Source organism: Aythya marila (assembly GCF_965140915.1).
Source record: "Aythya marila genome assembly, chromosome: 5".
Classification (NCBI taxonomy): Eukaryota; Metazoa; Chordata; class Aves; order Anseriformes; family Anatidae; genus Aythya; species Aythya marila.
Window position 1 is genome coordinate 22,844,152 of NC_139046.1, and position 18,974 is coordinate 22,863,125.

Genomic DNA, 18,974 nt, shown 5'->3' on the forward strand with positions numbered 1-18,974 from the left:
AATTAGACAGCTCTTCCCCACTTATTTCCTGTTTAGCCCTGAAATGCTACAATTCATCATATGCATTCAATAATTCCAAACAACTCTTTCCCTCGTCCTGATCTAGAAGAAACTAGTATCTGTTTTTGAAGTTTTAGCCTGAAAGTTCACAGGATAGAAACCACACTTTCCTAAAAATTTGCTGAGAGATACTTCTGGGGAGAAGTAGCTCCTCTCATTCAAATATATTTTCTGACACCAGGAGTGCATTAATCCATTATATAGTAGTAGGCCTACAGCAATCAAAAGTAATATTTTAGTATTTAAATGTTTTGATGCTAAATTTGCATACAAGTTCTTTTTAGAAAGGCTTTTAATCAATAGTATGGAACAGAGTGGGACTTGGACTCTGATCACAAAACCTCAGGTCCCTCAGATGAAGTAATTTCTCGGCAAATATCAGCAGCAAGAGGATCTGAATGTCCAACTGAAATAAAAGATTTAATTCATTCATGCTTAATTCATTCCATTCAGAAAGTGATTGCTTCCTACTGAATACCTAAGGCCCAAAAGAATTTGACCCTTAAGACAGTTTAATTCTCAGTAAGACTGATAATTTTCTTGGACTCAACTCCAAACTTTGTACTAGGATACAAGATGAAGTGGTTAGGACTGCTACAGTTGTGGCTCTTTAAAATGACCAGTGGTTTAATTAAAAAAAAAAAAAAAGTCATTTTTTATCCAGTGTCATCACAGGAACACAGGAAAATTAATGATGTGGTCCTAAGCTAGAACTCTAACATGAAACAATTAATGCATTCATTGTAAGTGGTAAATGGTTATGCACAGAACTACAGATGATGTGAAATTAGACCAACTGCTGTAACGCAGAACAAGTATTCCTTCATATGATTGACGTGATACATAAAATATCTGTGGATCTAAAGTCATGATTTAGTTCACTGAAACATGATCACATGAAAGTGCTCTTTTTTTTTTTTTTTTTTTTAACCAAATCATTGACACTTTTTCAGAGGTCTGCCAAGTCATCCTAAGAGTTACAAGCTATGACCTTGTCTCTCCTGGCATGCTATAGTTACTAATGTTGACAGGGGATGGGAGAAGATAACCCGTTCTTAAACTCCTATCTCCAATACTGTATTCTCCAATTCTGTATTTTTCTCCACAAAGAAAATGGTGGGCATTATCTTTTTGCCAAACGTGAATCTCAGAAGTTTAGCCATGAAGTTAATAAAGGCTACTTAAAAAGTTTCAGTAATACACCAGTGCCAGTACAAATATTATCCTTGAGCAACGTAGGTCAGGAGACAGATCTGGACTAACAAATCTGTAAACACAAACTGGATCAGAACACTGTAGTCCCAGCCCCTAAGACCCCAATTCAATTTTGAACTAAATTCAAAAAAGAAAAATTTTTCATCATTGCCACCAATATTAAAGCTGTCAAAGACCCAACACGTCTGTTATTCAGCAGCTGCAGAAACAGGTGCAGGTCTGCATATTCAGATCTTCCCTCAGATGTCCAGGTAGGCACTCACATTATCATCATCAGAGCTGGATTTGTGAGTGACACGCAATACCCAATCCTTGTTGTTACAGCAAAAGAAGAATCAAAGCAAAATATACATACATACATACATACATGCATATATATATATATATATATATATATTGTTAAAGGCACAGATTCTAGCCCTGCATTCACAAAGGGTTTTTTTTGTAGGAGCTGGAATCATGAGCACTTCACTGATCGTGGTGTCCTGAGGATACAGCAGTTTGTTGGAGAGTTTTGTTGTTTTACTGTTATTAAGAGAATTAGAAATATGTCTTCTCTAATTCCTGTGCTTTTTATGTTTCTAAACCTGAACTAATTTGGTGGAAAATTTTGATGACATGACTAAATTGTTCAAATGGCAGGCGTTTTGTTTTTGAGCTAGGCAGGTAATGTTTTCTACAAACACAGATTAATAAGCAACAGCTTTCTCATTTAAATGAACACAGGTCACTGTATCATCCCACTTTGTGAAATGAACATCAAAGACGAAGCAATTCTCTGATCAGTTCAACACACGTAAACATCTCAGAGACACAGCACAGTGAATTACTGGTCTTTTGGATAAAAACTGAAGTACCACTGGTTTTTGAGAAGCAGTTGACTATCACAGCTCCTTCTCAGACAACTCACCAAAGCCTCGTGGCTGCTAGGAAAGGATGAAGGAGCCTGGTTTCATCACCATTAAAATGGTGAGTCTGAGAAAAGCTGCAGCTCATCAGGCATTTCTCTCTGCTTAAAAACTACATTAAGAGCCCCTTGATCTCTATGACAGGTCAGTGTAACTGCTTTTACTACCACACGTTCAAAGTGGGGAACTGACTGGAGCTAAAATAAGCTTTTGGGGGCTGGATATCTTTTTAGCTAGAATCAGTTCCAGAACTGAAAACATGCACTGTTGGCATCAGTTAGGACATAACTGTGGGCATAATTAAGCTGGAAGGTTTGGCTAAAATGAGGACTCTTTCAGTTCAGTGCTGAGCAAATGGAGAGTGAGGTTCAAAATCCAAGTCTCTGTATACACGTTCTGCTGGGAAGCATTCAGCTCACTTGAAATAGGAGCATTTGACGGCGGTACTCTTTGCATGTTTTGACCCAGTGGTGGAGAAAGGATGAGATACTGACAAACAATTCTATTTAAGCATGTCTTTTCCATGAATATTAGTCTTTCTTTAGTGTCCTCCTCCCATAAGCCACTTAACTTTCTTTTCTCACATTAGCAAAAATAATTACACACATTTTGCATATAAAAAGGTGACAAAATTCAAAAAAGCTCAACATCCTCCCCCCACCCTCCAGTCCTTTGGAGATTAACTCAGTTCCAAGATTTCAAAAGGCAAATATGGCACAAAAGAATGGAAATTAAGTTAAAAAAATCAATTTTATAAATATTCTTCCTCTGTACAATTTTCACAGCCCCATCCCTCCCACCCATTTTTATTCACATTTTTAAAAAAAATGTCCCACCCCTATTTAACTTTAAATCATAAAATATATATTTTAAATCTGTTCATATTTAAAAATATTTACAGGAAAAGTTCCTTCTGTTGAGGTCATGAGGAGTCTGTACAAGGAGAGGGTGGAGGGGGGTAGAGGTGAAAATAGCTTCGTTCTGTGGCAGGAGATGGAGGGCAACTTTCTTCTGCCGACATATACTGGCTGCGAGGTGTGGGTGGAGGGGGATAAGGGTCTGAGTCTGAATTTAAATCTATATAGTATTTGTTGGCCTTCCATCGGCTGGTAGTATAGTCACTGTCACACACATCTGTGCTGCATGGGGTTGTGGGTGGAGCTATCCCTCGTATAAGGTAAGGCCTGCAAAGAAAATGAAAAAGAAAATGCACGGGCATTAGTTGTAATTTGGGGAAAAGGGAAACAAAGAGATTGAAAACAAATGCCTTTGTGTTCCCAGTCAAGAGAGCTGTTTATTCATTCTATATGAGCCATAACTATGGCTTTCATAGAAACCAAACAAGAAGTACTTCCACTGTGCTAAATTTGAATGGCACAGTCACCCACAGCCAGCAGAGCATTATGATAGCCCCTGACCAGATGGATCTATAGATCTGGACAGCCAGAGAAGACCACCACGACCATTTAGTCCAGTCACTAACAAATAGGTCAATCCACCAAAGTTTTAACAGAAAACACCGAAATTCTCTACACAGGATGCTAAGGCACCATAACAAAGCAATATATACATTGCACATGTTTTATTCTTAATCAGCAACACTGTGTTGAAAGGTGTTAAACCCTGTTATATCAAAATAGGATGCAAATCTATTGTTTAAGGTCACAGCTGGCATAATCTAAATTTGAATGGTCATTTATGAATGGAGGGAAAGATGGCATTTTTACCTTGTTCAAAACAAACAAACAAAGTCCAAACAAGAACATTTTGCTTAAGATCCAAAACTAAAGGACGGGTCAACAGAAAATTTATCTAAGCTGTACCTGTAAGATCTCGTGGTTGAAGGAATGTTTGAGGAATAAAACATCTCTGCATTATACAGGGAGCGATCAGTAGCTGGGGACGGAGGTGGGTTCAAGATCTAGGAAAAATAAAAAGCAGTATGTAAGTCTGAGTTCATTATACAGCTCTATTTATTTTGAAAAGATTACTCATGTCTTCAACAGGTCACTCTGCCTTATTTTGGTTTCATTCCCTTGCTGTTTGGATAGATTAATGCATTTTTTAAAGGTCACCTAAGTTCACTATGAGAGATTAACTCTGGTCTTAGGTACATTGCAGGTCTTCTGTGTTCTCGTGGTAAAGGGAATTTTCTTCCTTGCTGCACTCACTGTGCTGCTGGAAGGCTGATGTAAAGCTGGAAACTGGACCCAGTTTTTATGAATCTCAGTGCAGTTCCTTGGACGTAAGGACTGACATCATCCTCAGCAAATGCTAATAGGAAAAAAGTCTGTTTGACCTCCAGGTCTTAAACTTACCACCATACAATAGTAGGGTCAGGAGGCCCAGTTTGGCACAGTTCACAATGCGAAGAGCCTAGGAGCTAAGAAATAGTCACAGCCTGCCCTAGCCTGTGCGCGCATGTACATGATTGCTGATAACCCTTAATCTATGAAAACAGCTTGTTATGATTCAGGATAAATAGAATTCCTTTAGGGTTCTTACCCCTCTAGCAGGAAGCAGAACCTGTGACATGGCCAGCAGGACAGTGGCCTAAAACTAAGGAGAGTGCTTCATCCCTTCCAATGCAGAAAACCATTGCATCGCTGCTGATGGCAAGGCCTTGCTACTGTTGTGAGCATCTTCTGAGCAGCCTTTCTAGGGCATTCTGCTGAGCTACAGCCTGCCACAGTAACTGTGACAGCATCCTTCCTCAGCCTCTGTCCTTCTCTCGCAGTAATACTGTAAGATCACTGGAACAGAGATCATCCTTTACGTCTTCACTGTGCAGTGTCTATCAAAATGACTCCTGGCCATTGAGCTGAGCTCATCAGCACCTACAATAATACTGATAATGTGACTAATAATGTCAAGCCCAGCATCCAGACTTCATGTGAAGGCAGACAAGCTTGAATACCACACATTGCCAGCTGTGGGGGATGATAACTAATTGCCCCAAGAACCTCATCCAGAATTCTACTTCTGAATCCTCTTGGTCTATCCTGATCTGCATCAACAACACTCCACATTCAGATAAAATACAGCAAAAAGTGTCAGCCAGGATGCCTGTGGCCAGGTTCTCAGATATATAAACTAGCATAGTTTCTAATTCTTCCCTAGTCTGTATCAGACTATCCATCAGTACTACTAAGGTGTATTAAACAAATATTGGGCAGTGAGGGGGAAGCCAAGACATCTAGACACTCAGACCACTTGTCTTTGTTGTCAACATAAAGCTAGGTAATTAGTTACCAGGTAGAACTGACCAAAACATTTGGATCAGCAGTAAAGCCCTGACAACAGCCTCTGTATAAGAATCTGGCACCCCACCTTTCCTAAACAAAAGGCTGATATTGTCCCTTAAAGTCCTGGCTCACAAAGCCCTGAACTGAAAGGACAGAAGAATTACCAGTAGCAATCAGGTTAGTTTAGGCCAGCAGCCTTATTGAAGAGTCTGGGTCAAATGTAGATACTATATAAAGGCAGAGCCAGGATCAGCTTTTGGGCTTCTTTTGTCTTTCAAGATTTAAGATTTTTTCTTTTCAATAAATCCACCTACATTTTTTCTATTCATCCTTTTTAGTGTGGCATTGACACAACAACCATGTACTAGCATGAAATTGTTCAGCAAGTTTCAGAGATGCTGGTGAAGCATGAGACAAACTAAATTAGGAGGTCCGCTGAATTCCAGTATCTGCTAGCCATGAATAGCTTGGCTTCACTGAGAAGGTAACGTAGAAAATACGTCTAACCAATTTTACCTTTTCAGTTAATAAGCTCATCACAGTCATCTCTCCTCCATCTTTAGCCTTCTTTAAGGGGAGACAACATGCCTGTCACTAGGCAAAACCCCATCAATCAAAATGCCCATACATAATATAACAGTTTACATGTACACAAAGGCACATACATGTACACCCACACGATATGTGGGCTCCCAATTAAACACTAATGAAAAACCACCTCAGCAGCTAGAATATTAATTTTACAAACTTGTGCAAACAGAAAAGTGAATGGATTTACTGCTCAAAAGCACTAAGGAAAAAACTGTCATATGACCAAATACTGGCAATGAGTAAACTTAGATCTCTCCTATGTATTCTTAGAGCTTCTTTTCCATTCATACTATACATCTTTGAAATCAGGAAATTGATTTGGGGACTAAAATTCTGTCACTTCCAACAGTTAAAAGCCACAAGCAGGTTAAGTTAAAACTGAAAAAAAAAACAAAACAAAACAAGCAAATATAACCACCTCTTCTGGTACCAGCATTTTCTCCCAGTGTGAACACTTGGTTCTTTGATTCAATAATCATCACTTCAGGTAAAGAGCAAGCTGAGCTTATTTCTTATGCATTTTCATTCTACTCTTTGTCTTTTCATTCCATGTGTGCCTGCTGTATTATACAGCACAAAATGTCATTGGGCCACTGACATCAGTTCACAAAGAGCAAAAGAGGTACAAAGGTATCTCAAGACAGAAGAACAGAAATGCTCAGGAACAACCCAACTGAGTATCACTCTAATAACAAAACATTTTAGACATCATATAGTATTGTGTAACCTTGGTGAAATACAACAAAGCCCTTTTGTGAAGTTCAGCAGGTGTTGGACTAGGCCTGTATTTTTCATAAACAGTACCACCCAAGAACAACTGTTATTAACTTCCTATGTAGTAGCAAAAATTTTCATCTTCATTTTCTTGAGAAGTGGATCTAATTCACATCTATATTTTCAAGACATACCTGAGGGTAGAAAGTGGCTTTAGTGCTGGATGAGCTACTAGAAGAAGCTCCAGTAACGTGATTTCTGTCATACAAGGGGGCACCACTGCTTCCTCCCATGAGGCTCATGGAGCTAATCATAGACTTTCCACAAGAGATGCCTACAATGAAACAGAGACAAAAGCAAGGTTAGGCAAACCACAACTTCATAGAATCACACAATCACAGAATTGTCTAGGCTGGAAGAGACGTCCAAGATCACCTAGTCCAACCTCTGACCTAACACTAACAAGTCTCCCACTAAACCATATCACTAAGCTCTACATCTAAACGTCTTTTAAAGACCTCTAAGGATGGTGACTCAACCACTTCCCTGGGCAGCCCATTCCAATGCCTTAACAACCCTTTCAGTAAAGAAGTATTTCCTAATATCCAACCTAAACCTCCCTGGTGCAACTTCAGCCCATTCCCCCTCATCCTGTCACCAGGCACGTGGGAGAACAGACCTATTCCCAGCTCACTACAGCCTACTTTAATGTCCCTATAGAAAGCAATATGGTCGCCCGAGCCTCCTCTTCTCCAGGCTGAACAAGCCCAGCTCCCTCAGCCGCTCCTCGTAAGACTTGTTCTCCAGACACCTCACCAGCTTTGTCACCCTTCTCTGGACTCAGTCGAGCACCTCAAAGTCCTTCTTGTAGCGAGGGGCCCAAAACTGAACACAGTACTCAAGGTGCGGCCTCACCAGAGCCAAGTAAAGGGGGACGATCACCTCCCTAGCCCTGCTGGCCACACTGTTCCTGATACAAGCCAGGATGCTGTTGGCCTTCTTGGCCACCTGAGCACACTGCTGGCTCATATTCAGCTGACTAAACAGCTTTCCAACCACTCATCTCCCAGCCTGTAGCTCTGCTTGGGCTCTGCTCCAGGTGCAGGACCTGGCATTTGGCCTTGTTGAACTTCATACAGTTGACCTCAGCCCATCGATCCAGCCTTTCCAGATCCTTTGCATCTACCGATGCAAAACAGCAAACAAGTCCACAGCTTGGCAAACCCATGCAACTCGGTCATCACTTTTGGAATGATCTTTTATATAAAAACTTCAGGATCACAAGGAACAACATATTTTCAAATTTATGTTTTGTAAAGAAAACATCTCATCCCCAGACCACCTATTGTGTCTCTGCAGCAGTGAACTCCTCAAAAACAACTGTCACAGTGCCGAGGAAGGGATCTCTAGAACAGCTGATCCAAACTTTCCACAAAATCGCTAATTAAAAAATTTTCCAATTAAACAAACTCATGCATTTGCCAAAAACAATCAAAACAAACAAACAAACAAACATTATACATTGCTTAAGAGAAAAAAGGCAGAGACCTACAAAGTTTTAATTTTTTTCATTTCCATCCAAAGAAATTTAACTGCAAATTCATGAACAAGAGCAAAAAATAATTAACCTTACTGAAAAAAAATATCATTGCTTAAACTGAAAATCAACAGAAGAAAAAGGAAGGAAATCTGGGTGACAGGAAAAGGGGAAGAAAACATCCTCCAATCTGTTTAATTCCATGATGCACTTAAATCAGGCAATAGATTTTCAGCTTCTTCCTATCAGAATATCCAGTTCTAATGAAAGAGTTTAGTTTGGAAGTTTTCAGAAATTTTTGAGACTTGGGACATAATATATTACAAGCAGTGACCATTTGTGAGCATCTTTTATGGCCACTTTGCTTTTTTGAAATGCCATGCTATTAATAAATTATGTCTTCTCTTTAGAATTAACATCAATGATAAGATTTTTCAGATGTTGTAATTAAAAAAAACAAACAAACAACAATACAGAGACAAAAATCTATGGCAGCAGGATTAGGAAATAAACCCAACAAATATGAACAGGGATCAGAATGACAACTCAGATCAGCACCCACGGTGCTACAGATTAAAAACCACTAATACTTTCTTTAATTAAAAAAGCTTTTATATGAAGTCCAATTCAGAACACCACTGCAAAGATTTCACCTGCAATGATTTCATCTTCAAATTTTATTTCCTACCACAAAACCTCCTGATAACCATAAAAGCATAGTTTAAACAGGAACAGCTGACCACAGTCATTAAAAAGCAAAAAAGAGTATCTGGTTGTCTTCAAAATCATGGCTAGAAGAAACCAACAGTTAGCACATCTCAAAATCTTGTTTATATGAAGAAATGCCACATCTTTTCACTGGTCTGTACGTTTATCATTTATCTGATTTTAAGATGACAGGAAAAACAGACTCTAAGCACTCTGAAATATGGATTTCTTGCATTCTGACCCTGTCTGGTAGGTTTACAGGTGACCATTTACATTACAGCTTCCTGAATAAGAAATATTCTTTCTTCTCAGGCCTTTATAGTTAGGAAATTATTATTTCCTCTATGAAAAGTATATTTTATATTTGTAAAATCATTCAAAATACATCACTTAAGTGTTTACTTTGGGTTGTTATCTATTAGCTGAATATCCCAGCCTTTTTAAGTCCTTCAGTCTCATCTTAATATCTGCATACAAGTCTCTGGATCGGTGTTTTGATTACTTTGCAAGGTAGAGAAGTTTTGCTGTTTTACAGATGGAGGACTGAGACACAGAGAGAATACAAATACTTTGTCCAAAACAAACAGGAAATTTATCTCAGAGATGGACTAAACCAGAGGGGATGTTTTCGTTACATTTCAGGCACTGAGCAGCCAGACTGCAAAACCACACCCAGACTGCTTATGTTCTTCCACATTTGTTGTTGTAACTTTGGGGAGGGATGTTTAGCCCCTGCTTTAATGTATTACATTAGCCTAAGCTTCTTCACTTCTTTTCTCTGGTTCTTTCCACTGCGAAAGAACTTATCCACCCTGAGCACACAGGGGAAAGCTGTGTGAAGACCTTTGAATGTACAGGACAGAAACAAGGACATCAGAGTACAAGGCACAAAGAACAGAACAGAGCTCTCACTAAGACCCTGAATGGCACAAAGCATTCTTAGTTTCCAATACTGTGCATGGTTCACTACTCTTCATAGTGTTTTGCAGGCCTCAAGTAAGAAGTATTATGCAAAACACAGACTCCATTACATACACCAGGAAGTTAAAGGGGGTGTTTTTCTCAGGCGAAGTATTTATATAGTGTCTATCTTCTTTGATAAATGTGTACATGCAATCTAGGGAAAAAATGTAGTTAAAAATCTAGTGATTTTCTAGGTCCATAGTGAACTGCATCTAGTAGTTTTTGCAAATTTGATCCAAATCACAGATTTATACCAAAACCACAGAGCAGATCAACAACACCATTTCTGCTCTTTGAAATCCCTACCTCTAGGACGATTAACCTGCAAAACCTGTAAAAAATACATATATCTAGACAATGTAACTCATTAGGGTTCTTACCATCCTTACCAGTAAAAGTGCCATGCTGAGAACTTCCTGGAGCGATAAAGTTAAGAGGGACGTGAGGGGTTCCACTGACGTACTCATGTGGAAAGGGGCTATTGGGCCCGGCATAGCGCTGACACACCACTCGCTGGCAAACAAAGTACATTCCTCCCATGACAAATAGGGACAGTATTATCCCAATGACAGGACCGATGGCACTGCTGTGGGGTTGTGGTTCATCTGAGGCTGGCTTTGTTTTTTCTGGAAAGAGAAGGAAAAAACAAGGAGGTTATTAAACATGGCACTACGTATGACGCTGTCCCAGAGCATGTGCAGCACATCAGTCAGCTCCCAGTCATTCACACAGTGTCTTTGAAAGTCTCTGCACCAAACTCAGGCATAATTTTATCTATTCTGATTTAACACACAACACACCACCATGCCCTTCCTTACCCTCCATGTACTTAAAGAAGTCATACCAAGCTACTCTCCTTTCTGTCTAGCAATTCGTCTCGTAATAGGATTCCTTATCATGTTGATATAATAATAGCCCATGCAGTTTTATTTACTCTACACCCTCAAAATCTGTTAGAGGACGCTCATAAACAATTCCTTATCCATAGAGGAATCTGGTCTCCCAAAAGCCATTTGGACTAGCAATACCATTAAAAAAATAAAAGTCTTCACTGGTGGGGAAGCTATGGTGGATCTCTTCATACCTCAAATATCCCTTAAACAGAATACTTTTCCCTCCTAAAATGTCACTAAGTAACTTGTTTTCTAAAAGGAACCTTACAAATTGGAGGAAAAGCACAACTCAAAATACCTTTAATACTTTCTACTTTTTATTTCTTTTCCTCATATTTACAGCCTAGTGTTAAATAATAAAAAGTGCTGCAGTATTTGAGATGAGTTTTGTACTTCATCTCATATTGACTATGGGCAACACATTCCAAATTATTCCCAAATTCTTGCCTTTCAGTTGAAAGAAATGCAGAAGAACTGAAATTTGAGAAGGAGGATAAAGGAAATACAAAGATCTATCAATAAACTTTTAACAGCTCAACAAGAATTCATTTCTGTTGTACTTATTAGTTCATAACAGCTTTTATTGCAGCTGAGGACGTAATCTTTAAATAGGCAGATTAGTTCAGATATGATACCAGAAAAAAGCGAAGACAAAATTAAAACATATTCCTAATTTAAAGCACAAAATTCTCAATTCTAGCTTTTTTTTTTAATGCAAGATTCTTATCCTGAAAGTAGCAAACATTTTTACTACCTACTTGACTACCATTATACGCTCCCTTAATCTGCCCCACTGCGTGAAACTTCATGCACTAGTCACCCAGATGACACAAAAAAGGGAATATGCAAGCAGAGCAGAAATAGGTAACTTTTACTGTTAACTTCAGACTGTACAATAAGATCCAGCTAAGGACTAATACAGCAACTGCTGTCAGCATGCCTGTAACTTGCATATACCTCCTACTGCCCTGAGAATTCAAAGTAACATTTTTGTCCAGAAAAATCTAGGTTTCTCCTTATATTCTTTTCCTACCTGCACTTTAAGAGACCAGCTTGTGGTCTTTGTGGACACTTGCATGTTAGTTGCTCCACATAATTAGCCTCCAGCTCGAGTCTGTAATTGCAGTAGATAGGGCTGCATATTTTTAAAAGCTACCCCAAGCTTAGCAGCAGCTGTGCATGTTCCAAAGAACTCAGTGGAATAGCACATAGTGGAATCAGGTCATTCTGGGTGTAGATCTGAAGACATATCCAAACAAGGCAGCATTATCCCATACTGGATTTTAGAACTAGCCTGAATTAACACTGGGATTTCTGTTTATCTTCACTACTGCTATTATTGCATTATCTTGAATAATGGCACTGCAGACATGCTGTGCTATGCTGCAACCTCACACTCTTTTGCCACACAGATCAATGGAAGAATGTGGGTATGTATAGCAGCCAAATACAACTGCGAGAGTATAGGGCCAAGACTCACTGGGTTTCCCTGAAGGAATATTCCTACCCAGAGTCTGAGGCTCTGCATATAGTTGCAAGGTATTACACCTGAAAACAGAACTCTTGAATCTGAAGCAAAGACATCTCACCACAAATGAGCTCATCAGATCCATCGATGCAATCTGGAAAGGAGTCACATTGTTGCTTCAGGAGGATGCACTGGCCACTGGCACATCGAAACTGATTGGGCAGACAAAGTGCTGCACAGAAAGAAAAAAAAGATTAAGCACTACTGGCATGGCAGCACCTTAAAAAAAACAAAACATGAGACATGTCAAGCCACAAATACGAACAGGTATGAACCAGAACACTTGTTTTGCTGCAGTAGGTAAAATGCAACTGCATTTCTCTGATTCTTCCTTCTTCTTATACATCCTACTTAGTGGGACTAAAATAAAATTCTGATCCCAGTAACACCACATCCTTTGTCAATTTGGTCCCATTGGTGCAAAATTGGGAATAAATCAGCAAGGATCTTTTACAATAATTAAGAAAGTGTAACTGATCACCTGCCATTTAAAAAATGCAGTAACTCGATATATTATCAAACATTATATACTCTATGCTATCTTATGCCACCCTATGAACTCTTACTCAGCTAAGTAACTGTTAAACTTCTTATCTATATACAGAAGTCTCCATTTTAGTAAAAAGGGCTTGTTAATTAACTCTGGAATCTCTGTGATGTCAAAGTATATTAAAGGATCAGTAAACAGAGTTCTTATAGTAACCAGCACCCCTGGAAGGTTCACTGTATAGAGAAAAACAGAATCATTTGATAGCTTAGCTAGGCTTATGGGTAACGCTTTTTTTCCCAATTTGAAACTAAAAATCATAAATGTACATCAGGAATAATTAGAATCCCAAGTAGGTGCTTATGTTAGAGCCAAGAGGTAAGGAAAATGAATCTTACTATCACAATCCACTTCATCAGATTTATCTTGGCAGTCAATTTCTCCATTACACCGCAAATGTGCATCAATACATTGTCCTTTCTCACACTGGAACTGGGATGCAGAGCATATGGGGCAACTATCTTCATCACTCTGGTCATCACACTCTGGAAATCCATCACATCGCCACGCCATTGGGATACAGTCAATTTCTCCAGTTGCACAGGTAAATTGGTCTGGGGAACAAGTTGGAGGTTCTGGAGAAAGAGGAAACAAAGCACATGTGTGCATTCAATTTTAGCCCTTTTGACACAGTAAAATGAGATAGACTTTTTCCACAGACGGAGAAAATCATGCTTATGCATTCACTTAAGTTCTTCTGTAAAAATGCAAGCTATTTTTAAAGTGCTGCTATCCTCCTTCATTAAGGAAGAAACGTTCAAGAATGAGATGAAGTATAATCAAGAGCTTGAAAAACAAAAATGCAAGTAAAAATCCAAATGTGCTTGATTTTTCAAAATCCTATGATTTCTAAGTTTATGAGTTACGATTTGGTGTAGCAATACTGAGGACTGCAAATAGAACCAGTGACCTGGCAGCTGTAGGTAAGATAAAGATTCCAAATATACACATCAAGGTAGTTCTTGAATTAATTTTGATAGGAACGTCCTGTTCAGATAATTCAACAGCCAGATTACTAGTTCTGTCTGAATCAAGAGCCACATACGATTCTATGATTTGCTACATTACGGCTTCTTTTGGCAGGCACAAGCTTGCATTTAAAAGCTCGACAGGAGTGTTCATGAGGGTACATGGACAAATATTCTCTAATCAAAATAGCTACAAATCTGCTTGGAAATGCTTGCTATGGGCTGCTACTACTGCAGACCAGATAGATCAAAAAGCTGTTGCAGGTTTACAGAAGGATTAGAATAAAAACAAACAAACAAAAAACAGAGACTGAAAGGAAGGCCCCTTAATTTTTACATTTATAGAAGATAAAGTAGTGAGATATAATCTCCCATAGGCCATGTTTTTGTTTTTAAACAAAAGTACAGCAACAAATATAAGTAGATTGTTTTATTTTCCCTCCTGCAGATGTAACAGCCACTACTCTGAAACCACATAGCATGTTGTGGTCATGGGAAAGAAAACAGTTTATAATAGAAAGGACTGTCCCATGGGAGATCAGAGCTCAGCCAGAAGAATGAAATCCACAGCAAAATGAGTATATAAAAAAGCCAAGACAACCAAAAGGGACAGATGACTGAACACAGGATACCACCCAAAAAATAAATATTTTTTCCCCATTTTAAATCCCCTCTACAAGAGTAAGGTAACAATTTTCAAAAATCCTGGGACTGGAAGATCGAAGTCTAAAGGGAAAGCCACATGGAAAGACAAGAGCTACCTTAATTAAAAAGGACTGCAACTGAGTTTTTGGCCTCTCATTAACTAGACAGAACAGTGTTTCATGTTATCAGGCCAAATTCATTAGAAAGACTAGAGTGGTGTGGGAATCACATGCACAGTTTCTGCTACTAGGTTATCATGGGTTGATTCAGTATGATGTTATAAGCAGTTGTTTATAGCACAAAGCTGCCACATCATAAAACCTTAAGAAACTCTCAGTGGAAGATGCAACTGTTTTAAGGTCTAACACAAGTATTCTGCATGCAACGAAAAGTCACACGTCCAAAAACTTAAGCAGAAAATCAAAAGGTCACATTTAAGACACAATGCAGCATATCACGTCTAAGAAAACACTGTGTGTAAATTCATGTTCTGGATTTGAATGCAACCTCCTGCAGAAAGTTCATATAATTTTATACCATATACAAGTCACAAATACCTTGGTGGACAAGTTGCTTGCATCAGTTACCAACTGATTTTGATCACTCTGACTTCGTTCATTTAGTTATTTTTGAAAATATCTTATTTTAGAGAGAGAGTTCTCAAGACCTATCAGCATATCAGCTTGTGACATAGTCAAGACCAATTTTCCGATGGTTTTAAGATCTCCTCAACCCCATCTTTTTTTTTTTAATCTTTAACAGTTGTGCTAAGAAATTTACATAACTCACCTCCACAAGTTAAGAGATTCTGTAGAAGCACAAGGTGCTCTGGACATGAACATCTTGGAGTCCCATCCCCTTTGGCAATGCAGATGTGCGAACACCCACCATTGTCACGGGAGCATGGATGTGCAGCTGCAGAAACATACAAGAAGGAATATTGGTATTAAAAAAAAGCCTAACTACTAGCTAAGGCAAGCTCACAAAACCACTCATAAAGCACTTCTGTTTTTAGTAAATAAGATTTCACTAAAATTCATAGGATAATAATTGCAGGATTTTTCAGGTCTGTGCTCAAAAGCTGATTTACTGCTACACAAGGACTACGTTTCTCCCAGACACAGTGATATGGAGACCTTTAAAGGACTTCTAAAACAAATTTGGGAGCTCAGGTGAAAAGAAGTGAGAAAGCAGATTTGAAAAGGTCACACTTAAGACGTACCTACATATCCCATCTGTACTTCTAGGGTAGTCAGGCATGAAGAATTAACATATATTACTGCAGAATGCCACCCTCCCCCAAATCCTCAGGAACTCTCCTCTAATTTCAGAGACCTCTTAATATCCAGCCCTACCACTCAGCTCCTGTTCCCCCCAATAAGCCCTCACCACTTCCCTGTTACTCACAAAACTGCAGTGTAAGAACACACACCTGGCGGAAGACACATGGTTCTGTTCCCAAATCAGTTATTCAGAAGCACCGAGTACCCAAGAGCTTGTAATGGAATCAAACTAAATTAACATTAGTTGGATGAGAAACAGGCACAGAGAGGTGAAGTCACTGTCTGAAGACCCCAGCCCGTCTGAGTGAGAACAGAGCCAGTCTCCTGCCTGCTTATCTCATGTCTTAAGCGTGCTGAGCATCTGCTGGAGTGATCTGTGGAGCAGGAGCCTCTGTTACTCTTGATGCCACCGAACAATGCATACTTTACTACTTGTGAGGAGCAAGAATTTCCACAGGGAAGAAATAGTATAAATATAATTATTTCTGTGCCAAAGTTGTTTTCCATCTGTTCAGACTTCTCAGTGGTCTGCTTTCGCCCTTAATAAATTCATCAATTTAACATAGGGATGGAAACATTACTATGTGAGGCACAGGTTAGCAGGTTTTCTGCTAGCAGAAGAAGTGCATGCATATACTTGTGTGGGCATGCACACACACACAAGTATTTTTTCCCCATTTGTAACAGAAGTTACCTATATTGGATAGATTTCAGATGTAAAAAGTGATTTGCTTCAGTGCATCTCTGAATAAATATTACTCTTGCCGTAAAAAACAGACATTTTAGAAAACACATTGATATAAAGTCCTCTTTTTTTTTTCTTTTATTAAACATAAATGTCCCCCAAGTACCCTTTACAGATTAATCCTACACAGGGTCACCATACAAGTTCAACTCATCACCGGCCACAAAGTCTAAAGAGGCCTTCTGTTTCCCACATCTTGTGCTTCTATATTCTCAGCAGGCCTGGTAAAAGCAGGAGGAGCTGCAGGTTGCCACCCTGAGGAGCGACTGCTTCAAGGGGATTCTGCACTCTCCCTCAGGGCACTGGAACTGAGGCACTAGGCCAGAAAAATAAGGTCCAACCATCAGTGACCCCTGTCAGAAGGGATCAGTTCCACCTCGATAGGAGAGAAATTCCACAACCACTGAAGCTCGTTTTAGGAGCTTCCCGCCTATTCCCCCTCCCTTACTGGAGGCTTTTATGTTATCAATTGTGCTGAGTCAAACCAGTCACATTTTAGAAATGGGTCTGAAATGCTTCAAGAAAAGGCAATTACTATCCTCTCCTTTCTTTTTAAAGATTTTTTTGAACTCTGTTACTTGGTTGTACTTATATATACACATAAAATTAAAAACCGTAATTCCAAACAACTTTTAGAGTGAATTCAGTATCACGTGAGCTCGTGCAAAGCAACTAACTAAGGTGTTGTGAAATTGCACAGTCTAGCTGAACAGGAGGACTCCTCTGGACAAGAGTAAGAAACTTGTTTATCTTTCTGTTCTAGAGTCCCAGCCCTCCAAGTTGAAAGCACTCCATGTCTTAACTTAAAGCCCACAGGGCAGTATTATTAAAACACACAGCTGGATGAGGAATTTGAAAGACAGTGGCCAAGAGTCACAGAGAGATATTTAAATAAACTCACAGAATTCCTCCATATCGAGTTCTTCCACAGCATGAATGCCTGTTAGGTGAGCGATTCGGCCTTGAATTCTAGTCCTTTTGTACCCATTAGTTTTCTCCACTCTCTCAATCATCTGCTGCTGACGATCAATCCAGTACAGGTGATTCCCCAGCACCGTCAGTCCCATCGGCTGAAGGATGTTGGAGTCCTCCAGGGTCACGCGGTTAGCACCTGAGATCAACAGAAACAACTTTTAACTCATTTCAACAACAACAAAACCAAACCAACCAACCAAACCAAAACAAAAAACACACAAAGAAAAAAAAAACCACTACATTCTGAAAAATGCTCTGACATGATTTTGGGGGTTTCTAAAACCAGCTCCAGTACATTCATTTCAGAAGGAGCTCTTAGGTTAACGCTCCATTTGTCTTGGCAGACCATGGCAGTACTTGTTGAGTTTCATTTCAGGTAAGTGCAACAAATTATTACAAGGGCAAGCAGCTCCAGTATGAAGCACAGCTCATCCTTGGGTACGTTGGCTCGTCAGCCAGCCATGAAGAGCCTCACATTGGCATGGTCTGTTATAAATAACTGTGAGCAGTTTTGTTATGGTTTTGGCTGGGATAGAGTTAATTTTCTTCATAGTAGCTGGAATGTTTTGGATTTAGAATGAAAATATGTTGATTATACACCTATGTTTTAGTTGTTGCAGAGCAGTGCTTACACTAAGTCAAGGACTTTTTGGCTTTTCATGCTGCCCTGCCAGGGTGGAGGCTGGGGTGCACAGGGAGCTGGAAGGGGACAGAACAAGCACTGCTGACCCAAACTGGCCAAAGGGATATTCCATACCATGTGCATCATGCTCAGTCATCAAATTGAGGCTGCCGTTGCTTGGGGACTGGCTGGGCATCATTCAGCAGGCAGTGAATGTGCATTGTGCATTGCTTGTTTCATTTATTTTTATTATTTTTAATCATTTTGCTTTCCCTTTTTCTTTCTTATTAAAATGTCCCTATCTCAACCTGTGAGTTTTTGCTTTTTGCAGTTATCTCCCCTATCCCACTGGGTTGTGGGGGGTCTCCTCTCTTGGAACTTTTTTTTTAAAACAATACATTCACACACCTAGCAGTAAACTTTGTTGGAATGTACAAGCAAGAGTGAAATAGAAGTAATTAGCTTTACTGCCATTCCTCTCATAAAACACAACACACAGTAATCATACAAAACAAGAATCAAGCAATCAAATCATGTCATATGCTGTATCACATCCTCAGAGATAATGATTGCAAAAAAAAAACAAACCCTTATATTCCAGCAAGCATACTCCTTTCTTCAATTTCTTTCTTTCTTCAGTAACCAAGCAAAAAACCCAAGTTCCATGTTTAGCAAAACTGAAATGTAACTCAAGAAGCTTTTAAACAAGATCATCATCAAATGTTCAGATTTACTGCTCTACAAAATAAGTCTCAATCAAGGTGTAAAAATCAGGTTAAACAAAAATGAATTTTGACTGCTTTTAATTTTAATTGCTTGCAGTCTTC

At 39.2% G+C, this 18,974-nt stretch overlaps 1 protein-coding gene across 2 annotated transcripts in view; it reads right to left on the reverse strand.

Annotated features, from left to right (window-relative positions):
- Window positions 1–2,964: 2,964 nt before the first annotated feature.
- LRP5 (LDL receptor related protein 5) overlaps window positions 2,965–18,974 on the reverse strand; it is a 142,842-nt gene continuing 126,832 nt past the window's right edge. Inside the window, exons 16-23 of one of the 2 annotated variants that reach the window (XM_082760655.1) lie at window positions 17,452–17,661; window positions 15,312–15,437; window positions 13,248–13,484; window positions 12,424–12,534; window positions 10,322–10,567; window positions 6,928–7,067; window positions 4,007–4,104; window positions 2,965–3,367 (exon numbers count right to left, since the gene is read on the reverse strand). In XM_082760655.1, the coding sequence (XP_082616781.1) occupies window positions 3,106–3,367; window positions 4,007–4,104; window positions 6,928–7,067; window positions 10,322–10,567; window positions 12,424–12,534; window positions 13,248–13,484; window positions 15,312–15,437; window positions 17,452–17,661 (1,430 nt within the window). In that variant the 3' untranslated portion in view covers window positions 2,965–3,105. The remainder of the gene's footprint in view (window positions 3,368–4,006; window positions 4,105–6,927; window positions 7,068–10,321; window positions 10,568–12,423; window positions 12,535–13,247; window positions 13,485–15,311; window positions 15,438–17,451; window positions 17,662–18,974) is intronic. The other variant, XM_082760656.1, reaches the window with a different exon arrangement.